Source organism: Varanus komodoensis, unplaced genomic scaffold (genome assembly GCF_004798865.1).
Source record: "Varanus komodoensis strain SLA01 unplaced genomic scaffold, ASM479886v1 scaffold7_1, whole genome shotgun sequence".
Lineage (NCBI taxonomy): Eukaryota > Metazoa > Chordata > Lepidosauria > Squamata > Varanidae > Varanus > Varanus komodoensis.
The window spans coordinates 17,664,263-17,679,889 of NW_025336479.1; the positions used below are offsets into that span (position 1 = coordinate 17,664,263).

Genomic DNA, 15,627 nt, shown 5'->3' on the forward strand with positions numbered 1-15,627 from the left:
AAAAGCTATGCAATGTATGCTTTCTACCACATTTCAGAATTCTTCAAAGAAGCATAACAAACTGAGAAGAAATTGTACAATTCTGTATTGATGTGCTTTTCCCCCGAGGTACCACATTCTGATATAATTCTTTGTCTTCTATCGCCTCTCCCTAATTCAGTACAAATTTGATTATATATTAGTAAAATATGGTGGTGGCACTCATACAGGTTATTTGGAACTACTTCCTACATTAATGTTGTGTGTGCATTGGCTACAGTACCTTTTAGAAATTAAACAGATCATCTGAGCAATGCATGAAGTTCACACTATTACAGAATAGAAATTTCTCTTGGGGAAGAAGCTTTTGTAGCAACAACAATGCCTTACTGATAAGACAACCTGAGCTTCAGCTGGGTGAAAACTAGAGTAGCATGATTCAAGAAACTAGATAGTGCTTCATTGTCCCTGAAGCTACTGGATGACCATCCAGCCAAGAAGCTTCTCTGCTTCTGAGTTTTACATTCAGCTACGCCTTGCCAAAGTGAATGCTTCCAGTAATGGATGCAGCTCTGCTTGAAGCTAAAGAAGTATTTTCGGTTTTGAAAATTCACTGTCTGCAAGCAAATAAAGGAGGTGACTTACTTTATGCTATACTTGCATGACAAGAGATGTACAAGTTTTAAGGTAGCCTGAGAATTTTGAACAAAGTAAGCAACACTGGGATTGGTGTTGCTTATTGTTGTTGCTTAACACTAGGAAACAATATCTGAAATGTATATTGGTTGCTCAGTAACTAAAGATTCATTACTGATGAGCTATTAAACTTTTGAGGATTGAAACAGAGAAAAAATGAGAAGAAAACCCTATTGTAGAGAATATGTTGAAAGGAAAAGAAGATTAGAGGCAAAATTGAAATGCTTCTGCCAGGAATATTTTAAAGATGGTGTTGGATTTCAAGGTTGGATGATAACATATACTTCATGTGCTTTTGCCAAAAAAAAAAAGCCAATAGTTCTGACAGATGAGAACACCAGACATCTTTACTTACTTATCATTTGGAAAGGAAAACAGATAAGTTGCTTATTTTATTTGGCAAGCATTTTTTAAGGAACCAAAGTTTATTTTCAGGTTAGTGAAAAACTGGATATGGGAAAAGTTTGTGGATTTCACCTTAGACCATGGTGAAGCATAATCCATCTCCATCACTGGGGAAACATACACAGTAGCAATTTAATTTCTGCTAAAAGAATGTTCTGGCTTGAGTTATTACAGATGCAGAATTAATTATCCTCTTGAGAAAGGATTCTCAAAGGGTCAGCTTGAAGAGCACCGGTAAGAAATTGATTGCACATCTGTCTGCACAATCCTTCCCAGTGGTTTGTGGTGTAACAAACTTGGCTTAAATGGGCAGAGTTGCTGTTTATTTCTAAAATAAGGATATCAATAAGAATTTACATCACACTGCCTAATAGCCAAGCCCTTTGAGCTTCAAGCAGATCTCTCATGGAGGTAGCAGCTGATAGGATTCTTGCTAGGATCCCACTTGAGAATCCTTCCCAATACCAGTACAGTTGCCCATTCTTTGCTACAGCAAGTGGTGAGTCACGCGCTACTGCCCCACGTTGGGGCTCCTGCAAGAGTTTTATAGGACAGCTTTTGCAAATATGGCAGCAAGTGCCATTGTGTGTCATACAGAGCACATTTCCCAACCTGGGGTGTAGCGTTTATATAATGCCAATATTGATTGTATGCCAAACACAATAAGAACAGGCTCAGTTGTTTAGGAGGAGTAACCTAAAGCCCTGTGCTAGCAAGTACGAATGAGATGCAGGAAGGAATGATGAATTCTTGTAGAAGAATTCTTGTAGAGGAAAGGCCAATCATCAGCTGGAGAGAGTGACCTTAAAGAGGTTAAACAAAATGACCCTACAAGGGATGGCTACCACTATCTCAAGGAAGTGAAGGAAAGAAGATGCAAATGCAAATGGATATTTGCTGCCTAGACAACAGGTTAAGAGTTTGTACTTGCTCTATATTTCTTTCTGAATAAACTCTCACATCAGTGTGCTTTGTATCCATGTTATGTAGCATAAGGCCAGGGCTTCTGCTTTCTGCAGCACAGGCTAAACCCCCAGCAAAAGATCCTATACCTCTCAAGGTATCTGGAGGTATCTGGAAGGCAAGTTGGCCCCCTTTGAGGTGTATCGCCCACCAAGCATCCAGATGTGTTGAACTAGAACGCTCATGATCCCCAGCCTTCTTGGCCATTGGCTTTAACACATAGCAGTACCATGAATAACAACTGCACTGGCCTGACAGAGGAGGAGAGGGAGGCATATTAAGTAATTTAAGCATTGTTTCTGGCAGGAAGCACTATGGCTATCACAAACTTGGTAATGCTACCATTTTTGTTACCGTATTGAGGCATCAGCGTAACAACATGTAATTATTAATTATTATTTATAAGAGTGCATAATGTAGTTTACTGCTGCTATCTGAGAAAAATGTGCTTCATTTCTTTGTGGTAAGCATCATAAACAAAAACAGTGGATGTGGGTTTTTGTAAAAACATGAGCCAGTGAATATTTTCTTCTCTCAGGCTTCTACACTTTATTATTTTGTATTATTGCCTGTATGCATGTATTTCTTAACAACAGTATCTTCCCATTTATTTTAAATTAAATATGAAGTAAACTAAGTTACTGCTTAATAATTCCTATTGTGTAAAAATCAGTTGGAAACATGTGGGGTTCAGATCCTGTGGGTGTAGTGGCTGTACATGAAAGACTCCCCATGGGGCATAACACAGCCCTGCTTTCCTGTCTCCCTCATGGATGCTCATGGGATTCAATGCACTGGGTGATCTGTGCTTACCTTCCTTGACTGAGGAGGGAGGACAGGCATCAATGGGGATATGGAAAATGCACTGAAGCTTCCACTTCCTGCATCATGCCTAGACACATATTTAGAAGCATATTGAAGTAGCTGAAATTATATTACTTTGCATATTAATAATTATTCACTTAAGATTTCTGCAAGTATGTGCAATGAGTTATAAATACACCTTCCAATTCATATATTACACATAATGTTTAGTCATGTGCACAGGCTCATGTGTAGAATTAACTCTTAATTCTTAGAATGATACAAGGCAGCCCTTCTCAACTGGGACCCTGCAGGTGGTTTGGTCTGATCCATCCTAGCTGGAGCTGATGGATGATGAAGTCAAAAACATTTGCTGGGGACAGGGCTGGGGACAGATGCATAAAGTTTTACTTTTTCCTTTAAGGAAATGTGTTCATTCAGGGAGGCAAGATACCTTGGACTTCAACTCCCATCACATGACCAATATTCAGGAATACTGGGAGTTGTAGTCCAAAGCAACAGATGGCACCAGCCTGGGGTAGGCTGGTTTAGCATTAAGTAAGCAAGACTGAACAAGCTCAAGCAAGGCACAGGACTACGCACACCATTCTGTCTCCTCTTTCTCCCATGTATCCAAGTTCCATGAAAGCTATGCTGTCCTCACATAACAAGAAGAGATTGTGGTTTAAATCTCTGGTTACTTAAATAAGGCAGCTGAAGAACCTCTGGTTTGATGCTGGCTTGTTTGGAAATTGACTAGAGTTAACCAAGTTTTACACTCTGTCAGGTTTTGCATTCTGTCAAAGTCCTTCTCAATCACATAGGAGGAGGGAGGGGAGAACACACAATTCTGAGGCTTTGATCAGACTTGTTCTGGCTTGTCCAAGTAGCACAAAACCATGAGTTTTATATTAACAAGAGAATCAGCTCACCATTTAGCTTTACTAGTATTATTTTAGCTTGGATCCAACCCATCCATTCATTCTAATGTCACTTACATATCAAATAATTTTCATCCTTTGTACTATAGCAGATGATCTGTCACTAGGACTATGGAGACTACAGTATAATTTCCAAGCCTCACAGTCACGTGTTCCTTAAGATACAGATTTGTTGATGCAATGGATTCTAGATTTTAAATTGTGCAAAGTGTGAAAATGAGCTTATTTATTCCAGTTACATTGGTGAAATCAAATGTATTCTGTCTCCAGCAGGGAGATCTCTTTTCACCAAAGTAAAAGTGGTTTGATAAATGTTATTACCTTTTTTTTTTTTTTTTTTTTTTGCACCCCTACAAATCTGCAGCTTCTGAAAGGGAAATCAGAACAGCATGACTTGCATTTCCCATTCAATCATCATTTGAAGTCTGTTACTTACCAGTTGAGTCTTACTACCCTGATACACAGTTTGAAAGTGGGCATATATACATGCCATGCTGTTATCTTTCTTTCTCCCATTCAATTTTCCAGCTGCGTGCCCGGTTCTGTGCAGTGGCAACGGACAATACACCAAAGGAGCCTGTTTGTGCTACAGTGGCTGGAAAGGGCCAGAGTGTGATGTACCCGTCAGCCAGTGTATTGATCCTTCATGCGGAGGCCACGGTTCGTGCATGGAAGGAAACTGTGTCTGCTCTGTTGGCTACAAAGGTGAAAACTGTGAGGAAGGTAAATGCTACAATACAAACAATTTTTTTGCGGCTTGTATTGAGTAAAGGGGGCAAGAGGACAAAAGGAAATGCTCCATAATGGTGTGGTATAGAAGAGCTATATTAGTACTGGACAAGGAGCTCAGGAATTCAGTACCTCCTGTGTTATTGGCATGTGGAACTTTTATTTATACTTCTTTTATGCTCTGTACTTATGGTCCTAATAATTGTGCCAATTGAAGAATAATGTACCACAGGTAAATCTGAGCAATTCTTTTGTTGAAGAGTCCAGATCCATCTTTTCTTTCTTTTTGAGTATGGATTATATTTATTGAACATTTTAAGTGCAAAATGCAGAACAAAACAAATAAAAAGGATGGTATACAAAATAGCATAATTGGAAACCCATAAAAGCAAACACTTCAGTCATAATTAATTCAGAAAAAGAAGAGCCAGATTTGAAAGACTACAGGTATCCATGTCACTTAGTGGCCCCATGTAGAGTAAATTATTCTTGTTACATGCAATCACGTTGAATTAAAGGAAAGTAGATGGTACATAGAAAGGATGGCAATTTAATGAATTCTTAAAAGCACTTTGTATTGAACATTTAAGTAGCTACAGTTTTCTGCAGGACTGAGGTGGAGGGGCAAGGAAGGGATTGAGGGAAATTTTAACTAGCTAAATTGAACGTGACCCAATACAGCCAGCAATGAAGCATTTTAATGATTTTTGTATATGGTTAATTTTCAGTGTGGCATGCCATGAATTGGAGAATTCTCCTTTATTATATATTTTTACAGCAGTGCATTTTAGTATTCAGGAAAAGGTGCTACATTGAAAAGCAGGCAATATGGCTCTTTAAATATAACATATATGCCATTGTAATGCTCAATTTTGCTCTATTAGTGCTTATTAAATTCTCGTTTTGGAAATACATCTTACCATAATGGCATCACTTCTTGCTGAGCATACTTCCCAGGAGTGGGACATGTCAATTGCTGCATACATATCCAAAATTTAGTATCAGTTCATTCCTTCAAGTTTAATACAAAGTAAATGAGAAGTAAGCACATAGTTGTCATTCCTCCTTGCAGGGAATAATAAGATGCTATTTCAAATAGCTCTCACAGCTATTGAAGGTAAAATGGGCAAATACACATTTGTTTCATTTTGTTTCCTCTTAATGTCCTTTGTGAACATCATTCCCTTTTTAGTGTCTTTTTCCTAAGTTTGTAAGCAAAGTGAGGCTTACTGTTGCGGTATGTGAACTAATCCCATGAGCTTCACTTCACTGCTGCTCTGATCATTCACTGTCCTCACTGCTTTACTTCCCAAGTAACAAAGCAAGGTTAACTTGACTGCACAGCCCAACATGCTGTGGACTGTCACATAAGCACTATGCATACCATTTCCATAGCAATAGCCAACCAAAAGGATGTAGATGAATCAATAGAAGACAGCAGGCTAAGAGCTACGGAGACTAGCTGCATCTGGACATTATGGGAGATGATGCTTTCTGATGATAGGCATTTCATGAGCAGAGCCAGCTGGAGCCAACGGTCAGAATAGGTGGCCAGCCCCTTCTAGCTAGCTGCAGCCATGTCAGGAGTAGGAGGTAGGTGGGATTAGAGGATTATACAAGCCTGAGACTTGATGCAGCATATTCTATGTTTAGCATGTTGGTCAGACTGATAAAGAAAGATTCAGCTACAAATGGAGAGGGGTCTCCTTCCCACAGATACAGTACTTCCTTCTCATCATGATCCGCAACTTTAGCAGTAGGCAGCAGTGCTGCCCCATGTGGGTCTTTCATGCTGTTTCTCGATGTCACAAGCACATGCACACTCCTTACAATGCCGATTGGAAAATTACAATATGGACATAATACAAGGACAGACCTGTTCAATATGTCTATTTTGTTGGCTGAAAAAGACCCAAAATGGCACATGTACACACATACAAGCATGCATGTGCATGCACATGCACATGCCCCTTTAACATGGCAGGTGCTTCTGGTCAAGTCCCTGACGGTTGGGGAATGCTCTGTGGTGATGAGGCTTGCATTTTGCTTGTCCATAACTATATGCCCTCTTCCACCTACAAGTAGGTAGCCTTCAAATACTCTGCTGTGGACTACCAGCCATCTGGCACCCACACAGCATAACACATGAACACCTGTCCTTGCATCCTTCTCCACTCCTGAAAATCCTGGTGCCTTTGAAATCAGCACTGTAGGGCTCGTGTTATTCCATATCTGCAGGTATAAACAAACTTGTTAGAGAATGGGAATGCACTGCAGCATTTTTTGAATGTCCCACTTAGACAATGCTACTGTCTGATTCTTTTATTCACATCTATGGAATCTAAATGGTTTTCACATGATATTCTTTGATGGTGATGTACAGAAAGGTGATGTGATCTGAAGCTCACTGGGATCAATAGTCATTAATGTGGCCTTATCTTTTCATGAAAGGCATTTTTCTCTGTGTTTGAGAGAGAGGGAGCAGAAATGGTAAATGGGTAACACCTATATCACTGCAAACTGTGCTTTCAAACGCCTAGTATTATAGTATTATTTCCCATAGTAATGAAATGGGAATTTTGGCTTTGGGCATGTATATAGTAGCCTTGTATTCAATGTAAGATCTGTTTGTTAATGAGTGCAGTCGGTGTGAGCTTAAGTGGACTCCGGGGGATGGTGGAGGATAGGAAGGCCTGGAGGAGTGTTGTCCATGGGGTCGCGGTGGGTCGGACGCAACTTCGCAACTAGCAAGCATGCACGAAGAGGATCTTGTGAACTAGCAGAACTGACTGCCTCATTCCCTAAATGCCAGTGTGCATTGTGGCCAATCCTGGACTAATGCAGGATCAGCATTGGTCTGAAGGGGACTTTTGGACACATAACATGCTTCTAAGGTAATGGGAGCCTTGTTCCTTTCCTCATGGAGGGAACGCAGTTGGTGTACATCGGAGCACACGTTGGCCTCTTCAGACTGACCGCAATAGCATGTCAATGTTCAGGGGATGACGATAGCCATTCCGTTCATGAGAGCCACTTCGTGTATTCATACTGAATGCCTGAAAAAGACTTTATTTGAGGAATATTCATGAAATCAGCACATCTCCCTTTGAAATTGAATAAGAAAGGATAGATTTTCAAAACTAACCCCAACAAATGTTAGTCCAATATTGTCTGCTGGTGTATTGACACCAATATACATACCTGTCTTTAGCTAGGCCTGTATATTAATCACATTTTATGATTGCATTTTAGATCTCCTTTAGAAAGTCTATTTTGTTGTCTTTCCCTCAAACTAGGTTTCACCTCCGTGTTATCAGAGTGCAGGAAAGAAATATTATAGGCTACAGGCAGAACAACTTTGTAGGCAGTGCAGTTCTTTAGAGATTCCAGAAACACTTGACATTAATGAAATACAATTCTTATTAGAGATTCTGTGTGACCGCTAAAGTCTGACCTCTAAAAAATGTGTATGTTCAGAAAGAGTGCATAAATGATTTAATCAAAAGCATGGAAGGATAAGGAATTTGAAAGATAAATGGATTTTAGAAAGCAAGGTGTATTAACTACAAACACAGAAGGTGAAGAAACATGACAAGGAAGGTTAAAATAACCTTTTGCATGCATCATTTGCTAAAACAAAATTCCATACTTATTGGCACAGGTTCTTCAAAAAACTTTATTTTTTACAAAAAATGGGCGCAGTGGGATGTAGTAGTGTATGACATGAATTGTTAGGCAGTTCTTCAACTGTTTAAAGATTTTATTCCTTTCTATTTAAGGCATTAACACGATAGCAAAACAAACAAATATACCTGAATATTTATTAAAGGGTAAAAATCTTCTCTATTGATTTGTCCTTCAGAAAAGAATGGTCCAGGTTGATTCATTTGCTACTTTCTAGCTAGGAAATGGAATTGGATACTGTAGGTCAGCATTTTTTCTTTCCCGTTAGCTTTTTATTTCAGATATTCATCATAGTCATATTGTTCAAACAATTTACCTGAAATGGCCATGGCACCAAAATCGATATTTGTGATCTACAAATTTTGCTGCATAAACACTGTTGCTCTATTAAATTTGCACACAAAAATGAAAGAGCTAACTTGTCAGGCTTCATTCAGTGCAATTTGGTGTGGAAAGTGAGTGAAATCAACAAATTAGGTTAAGTTAACAGTGTTTTTTCTTGTCACTTTTTGGTCAAGTCGTTTTTCAATGGCATTTAACTTTGTAAGTGTAATTCTTGCCCCTAGAGGGGCTTACAGAATACAGTGTTGAGAAAATGCCTTGACCTTGTTTGTCCTTGTGGGAAAAAATTATACTCTCCCATGTTTTAAGGAAGGGAAGGGAAGCTCTGTGGTCTCCTTCCTCCCTCCCTTTCTTTTCATTTCTCTTCATTGTCATCGTCATCTTTTCTTTCCAAGGCAGGGGAGAGTCTTTCTTGGGGAGAATCTGTGGAGACTCCATCACTGCATGAATTCTGATTATCTGAGATCTAAGGACTTATGGATTCTAGGCTTCATTTCATGAACTATTGAGGCACACTGTCTACGAAAGATGGGTTCCAGGCAAAACTCTATTCTAAATAACACTGAATGACCTTATAAAAGGATCCCTTATAACAGTGATATGTTATTATTCAGGTCCTTTTCTCCCATATGAGCCTATGGCAAACACTGCTGCCTTCCATCTTCAGCCTCTAGCTGGGCAGTCTTGGGCATGACGATACTGTGCAGTGAATTTAGTAGTGCAGATGGTGCATTCATTTGAGCTAAATTCAGCATTTACATGACCAACTTGCCGGAGTTTCTTAGCACCAACTGACTGAAAGCCATAGTTGTTCAGAATCTCAGAAATTGTAAGAATCCACTCTTACAGCATTTTGTGGGGAGTCATTGCTGCTCAACTGCTTATATCAACCGTGGCTGTATCTAAACCAGGGCTTATCATGAATATGGCCTTCAGCAGCCATCTATGAGTTCCTGCTTCCACTGCTCCTCTTCAAGTTCCTCCATCCAAGGGGTGAGCTGGGAAAGCAGACATGCAAAGAAATATGTCCCCTTTCCAAATGAGAGCTGGTTCTCTGCAACCCACCAAACAATGATTGGTTGGCTATCTGGAGTTCAGTTGTCCTTGTACATTCCTTGTACTTTCCTAAAATAAATGAGCTCCTAACTGTGCTGAGGCAGAAGGCACATGGGGAGAGCACAAGCCTTCTTTCTTCAGGATTGCTGGGGAAAGACCAAGCTTAAAGCTCTTCTCTCCTTCCCAGTGCTTTGAGTTAGGACTGCTCCCATCTCAGAAATGTGGATCAGGGTTCTAGGATGGAGAAAGCTTCGTGCAAGTCCACATTCCTAGTCAACACATCCAGGGTGACTTTAACCTTGCTCGTATCTCAGCTATATGGATCAGGTTTGCTGGGTTGGGAAGGTTTAACTTCTTCCCACTACATCCTCTTTCCTGCAGTCTACATCAAGATACGTGTGCAACAGGGCTCTGTGTGCGCATGTGCGCATGCACACGCGTGCATAAGCAAACACACCCTCACTGCAACCAGTCCAGTTACACTGCTGACACTACAAGTGGTCCTCAGAGGAGAAAAGGTTGCCAATCAATAAAATAAACCCTCTGGATGGTTGATTATTCACCTGTACAATGCAAGCAGACAGCATTTTTTAATACACATTTGGCTAGACCAAGCTGTTGTGAGCTGCGTTTCTTCCCCTTCAAGAATCCCCAGCCTCGAATGTTCACAGCAAAACTCGCCTTCTAGTTTCTTACATATAAATCATCCAGTTAAGTTTCTGAGCATGCACAAAGTGTTTTGTGGAACCCAACCTGGCAATTGTTTTCCAGAGCTCTCCTTATATACGTGCTTGTGACCCAACCCTCAGGGAGGGGCACTGTGAAAGCAAGTGTGTCTTTTCCCCACACACTTCTTAACCAATTGTGCTTCTTGCCACTGCTGCCACCTAGCCATCTCAGAGGGGGCTATCTCAGAGGGGAGCAGCTGATTTAAGATTTTCTTTTCTCAATAGCTCCTCCCACTTCCTCAGGGCCAGTCTCTGCCTCTGCTTCCTTGCCTGCCCTTGAGCTAATCAGCAACATCTCCACTCCCTGCTCTATCCCAGCACCTTAAGCAAAGACCTGCTCTTCAATCCCATCTAAGTATTCCTCTTCTGAATCAGAAACTGAATCAGAAATATTGGCATGGCTTGTATCTGGCGGGAATGCTTGTCTGAGCCTGCCAACCTGTTTGCTCCCTGCAGGAGATTTAATTTGTACGGGATGCTGGGATGCATGGCAGGGCTGGGAGGATGGTTATCTATGAAGAAATCCAGTGCATATGTAGCTGCTCCCAGGTGAAGTTTCTGTGCAAGTAGGACATCATACAGAGATGCCCACATTTGAGTAATATGTTTTGCTCAGTTTAGGTCAGTGTACCCATTCCTTGAGATGATGCACCTAGCCAAATTCACACAAGGATTGAACATATTTAGACTCAATTAGTTCATCATACTGCTTCAAGAGTTTTGACCAGTGATGTTTCTTCATTACTGTATCAATTAGACTGGTTTCCTTTCTCTTTCCAGGCTTAATTCAAAGCATTAATTATTAGCATTAAAGCCCTAAACTGCAGATGGAAACCTCTGGCCTGCTTTCCAAATTTAGGCCATCATACCTCTCTTTATGGACCACAGAGGCATCGAAAGGGACCCCTCCCACCTCCAGGATGCCTGCACCTTTAGAAAAAGAAAGGGACTCCCCATTAAACTAGGGGGATGGTGATAGATAAAAACTAGAAATCTTATGGGAGGATGCAAGTGGTGGAAGAAGTAGCAGAGGGCTTAGTGGGGTAGCACAGAATACCTGAAAAGAGGAGGAAGGACAGCATTTTCACCAGAGTATCAGTGTTGGGAAGGGAATCAAAAGAGAGGGGAAAAAGGAGAAGCAGAGCTGCTCCAAAATGCTGGAAATTAAAGCTGCTAAGGGGTCACATATCATAATCATAGATACATTATTTGTGCAATCATACAGTAGCATTATGCACTGTGGCTGCTTCCATCTTTATCACAGCCTTGGAGGTGGACGGCTGTCAGTGGTGGAGCCACGTCCCAGGTCAGCCTACTCATGGGAATAGACCTGTAGTGCAATTGAAGCTACTGCCCCAGCTGGCAGCCAGTAGCATCTGCACCAAACTTCCGCTGCCTCTGCGCCCAAGGCCAAAATAAGCATCCTTCTAATCATGCATGGGGACTTGTTTTCTTTTCTTTCCCAGGGATGAGGCTGGAATTGCAAGGTGAAAAAAGGAAGGGCAAAGGTTTGACCAGTCACCTCCCCACCCCAGAGTGTCATAGTCCCAGTCCAAAATGGTGCTGCACTAGCTCACACCAGAGTAATGTAGTCTATGATGCATCATAAAATCATGTGTGATAGCTTAGAAAATTTAGTTTGGCCCTCACAGCTGAGTGATATTCAAGAACTGAGTAGAGGGAGTTTCGCCCCACAGTTGGAGATGCAAACTCAACCCATTGAACCTCTGGCTGAAGCAGCTGAAGTACAGGCAGAATATCCATAGGTGCCGAACCTAAATAGAGTTGCATCTCTTGTGTTTCTGCCTCTCCTGCACTTGGTAATAATACTGAAACCTCCGCCTCTACAATGCTTGGAGTTCAGCTGTTGCCAAGTATTACAGGGAATGTAATAGCTGGCAATGTTTACAGGGCATGAGGGAATGTTCAAGGCCTATTAACATGGATTTTGTTAAAGAGTACTTCTGAGCTTTTCTCAAGAAACAGAGTAGATATAAATAGCAAGAGGATCAAAATAGGTATTTCTGCCAGGATCTGGGCTGCTCTGGTGGCCAGAAGCAGAAGCACCACCACTGTATTTACAGGATTGGTCCCAGACCCTGCTGGAGCTCAGCCTATTGCTGACTGCTAGCTGAGAGTCCTGAAGGAAGAACTACATAAGAGCAAGCTCTTCCCTCCAGAACTGGGCTCAGCAGCATAGGTCTGCAGTGCCTGCCCCCTGGCCCTTGACTGGCTGTGTTCCCTCTGTAGTGCCTGTTCCTGGAGCCTGCTGTATCTCCTGCCTTGCCACGTTGCCTCAGCAACACAGGTTTGCCTGTCTGCTCTTGTGCCTGACTTGTTTCTGCCTTCCCATGTTGCCTTGCTGTTGTGCCTGCCTCTTGCCTGACCTATATCCCGCCTTGCCCGGGTATCCTGCCTTGCTCCCTTGCCTTAGTAACACAGGCATCCTGTGAGCTGTGGTTCAGCCACTGCATCTGGCCCTACCTTTGCTGCATCTGGTTCCTGCTGTACTGGGTCTCCCACCCTGTTATCCTTCCCTCTGTGTGTCCTCCTGGTTCTTGACCCTTGGCTTGTTCCTGACCATGCCTTTGTTCTTCCCTCATGCACCATGACTCTGACTTGGACTTTCCATTAAACCCTGCTTTTTGACTCTGTCTTGCCTGAAGTCCTGGTGCCCTGGTCCTTGTGTCTTTGTTGCTCTTATCTTTCCTTGTTTCTGGCCACGCGTATCCCAGCTGCAGATCCTGACAATTCATTTTACAGAACTTTCATCCTACGCTTTTAGCTAAAAATGACTTCCAAGGTGGCTTATCAAGTTAAAGCTTACCAAGAAAAGCTTTAAATTCTAAAAACACAACACAAAAAGATTCAGACTGAGAAGAAAAGAATAAAAATGAATTCATGCACGAGATTCTTAGTTGCAAAGTTCAGCAGGCCATTAGTATACTGGAAGTCCTCTTGCTTCCTTGCCCACTGATACCCCAGCATTAACAGTTGGTAGGAGGAAGTGAGGGTGGGCTCTCACCTGGAGCTGCATTTAGGGTGAATAAGAAATATCAAGGCTTTTCAGTAAACAGAAACATGTCGAATACATGCCCAGCTCTAGTTTTTCCTGAAAACTTCTTATCATTTTCCTTTCTTATTTCCCAGCTGCCCACCTTATCAGATATAAGTTTTTTCTCCCTTACATTCTCTTCTATCTTCCCTGGGTCCCAGTTACTGTATCTCCCATATTACCTCCTCCTGCCAGCTGAATCAAAGTTCACTCAATAGGCAGCACATGATATTCTGAGCATGCTCAGTGGGGCACTTTATATGTCCCCATAGGATAAAATGTCCCAGCAAAATAGTTTTAATAAAACCTGCAAACATAGGCCAGACACATGCTAGACATTTCTCCTGATACCGACATTTCTTTCCCAGAAAACACAATACAAATAGAGAAACTGGCTAATGATGTGTAAAGCAAGGAAAGTTTATGGTGGGATGATATGAAGCCTGTCATACTTCTAACAGTTACTCCAATCTTTGAAACTTCCGTAAGTTAACTATCTTTTAAAATCTTTGTACCCCAAATTTGGCATAAAGCATCCTCAGCTCACTGCTCCTTCACTACCTAGGTTTATTTCAATCCATTGAGTCTAGCAAATAAAATCCATAAAACAAAACCTACCAAGCCCAAACCTCAACAGCCCTGGCTTAAGGGAAAGCCAGCACTTCCATTCATAGGGTCTCCATAATTTAGAGACAACTTGACAGCACATAAGAACACAAGAAATAATTCTGTATTTTTACAGGTGTGTGTGTGTGTATATGGGTGTTTTTTCTCCAGAATTGCACAATTTGGAAATTCGAAAGTTTACTGCTGCACTTTTACTCCTGTATAAACATACTTAGCCATTATTGGGATTAGGATTATTCCATTCTAAGAGAAGTGTAGTACATTTTTCCCCCATCTACCATGACACCCCAAAACTCTGGGAGGGTTAACAAATAGAACATTAGAATTGGTACTTTTAAAATTGTATTCCCACACATACACACATAGTCCCAGAGAACACATTGTCTATCTAAATTGGGGTGACACGCACTTCCATGGGGGTAAAAGCACAGGAATGAACTTCAGACTTCCCGAATTGTGCTATTGTGCAATTCAGTAGAAGAAGAAAGGAAGAAATCCACCTTGGCACAAAGAATAGGATGAGGGGGAGCCGGAAAGAGAGGAAAGAGCTTTGGTTAGTTCTCTACTTATCCGTGTGGACAGAAGGTTGCAGATACAGTGACAATTTATCGCAGCATGTGGGCAATACTCAGAAATTCTGTTTGTTCTGATAAAGATAAGCCTGCACCAGGAAACAGTTTGTGTAAAAAGGCAGCTGGGGTTTATTCAAAAAAGTTTATCTGCATAGGAGAGCAAATGTGGCAAAGCCAAAGAGCTCTTTGCCTGATACAGCTTATATACATTTTAAATCATACATGAGCAATACAAACCCAACCGAATTCCACCTTCTTCAGAGCAGATAAAATTGGTTTAAGGCAGATGTCCTGAAACTCATGATTGCAGCACATCCCCTTCCTATCCTTCCTTTATCACAGTCCTTCAGACCTTTCAGCTACATAGCCTATACATTTGCAACCAAAGGAAAGGGTTTCTTCATCAGTACTTTACAGCTGAAGTCCAGTGGCAGTAGGATCCCTTTGGACAAGTGCTGGATCACAATTGCCATACCAGCCAAATCTGGTAGTCTTGACTATTGCCACCACTTGAACTTCCCCAGTTAATGCTGACTCCAGGAGCACACCCAAACTACAGACACTTGGTCCTTGGTAAATTGGATGAATTTACCCTGTAAGTCTTTCAATCATGGCAAAATCAGGTGTTCCTCAAAAAGCATGTAAAGGAATATCATACCAGCAAAGGCACCAAGCAAACTAGTGGAGAAATTCACATGCAAGTTAAAAGAAAACAAATCATTAGTTTTATCATCTGTGTGTAAAATGTGAACTAATGAAACAATTGTGATTTAAAAATCACAATTTCCCAGTGTCTGTTCTGCTTTAGTTTTCACTGGAAGAGATAAATGTATAAGATGATGAAGATAACCAAGGAAAGGAAGAAATACAGGTCAGGGAAGGAAATGAATAGATCACATTTTAATAAATTTAAATCAACATGCTCTGATGAAGTATACTTTTGGGTGCTGAGGGGATTAGCTGAAGAAATTGCAAAGCCATTAGCAATTATCTTTGAGGGTTCCTGGAAGTCAGGTGAAAGGAAGCAGGAAAGAAATGAAAGTGAG

General features: G+C 41.2%; 1 protein-coding gene across 1 annotated transcript in view; it reads left to right on the top strand.

Annotated features, from left to right (window-relative positions):
• Nucleotides 1–15,627, top strand: part of TENM2 (teneurin transmembrane protein 2) — a 730,807-nt gene that overhangs the window by 593,170 nt on the left and 122,010 nt on the right. Inside the window, exon 12 of the mRNA XM_044454098.1 lies at nt 4,317–4,511. Within this exon, the coding sequence (XP_044310033.1) occupies nt 4,317–4,511 (195 nt within the window). The remainder of the gene's footprint in view (nt 1–4,316; nt 4,512–15,627) is intronic.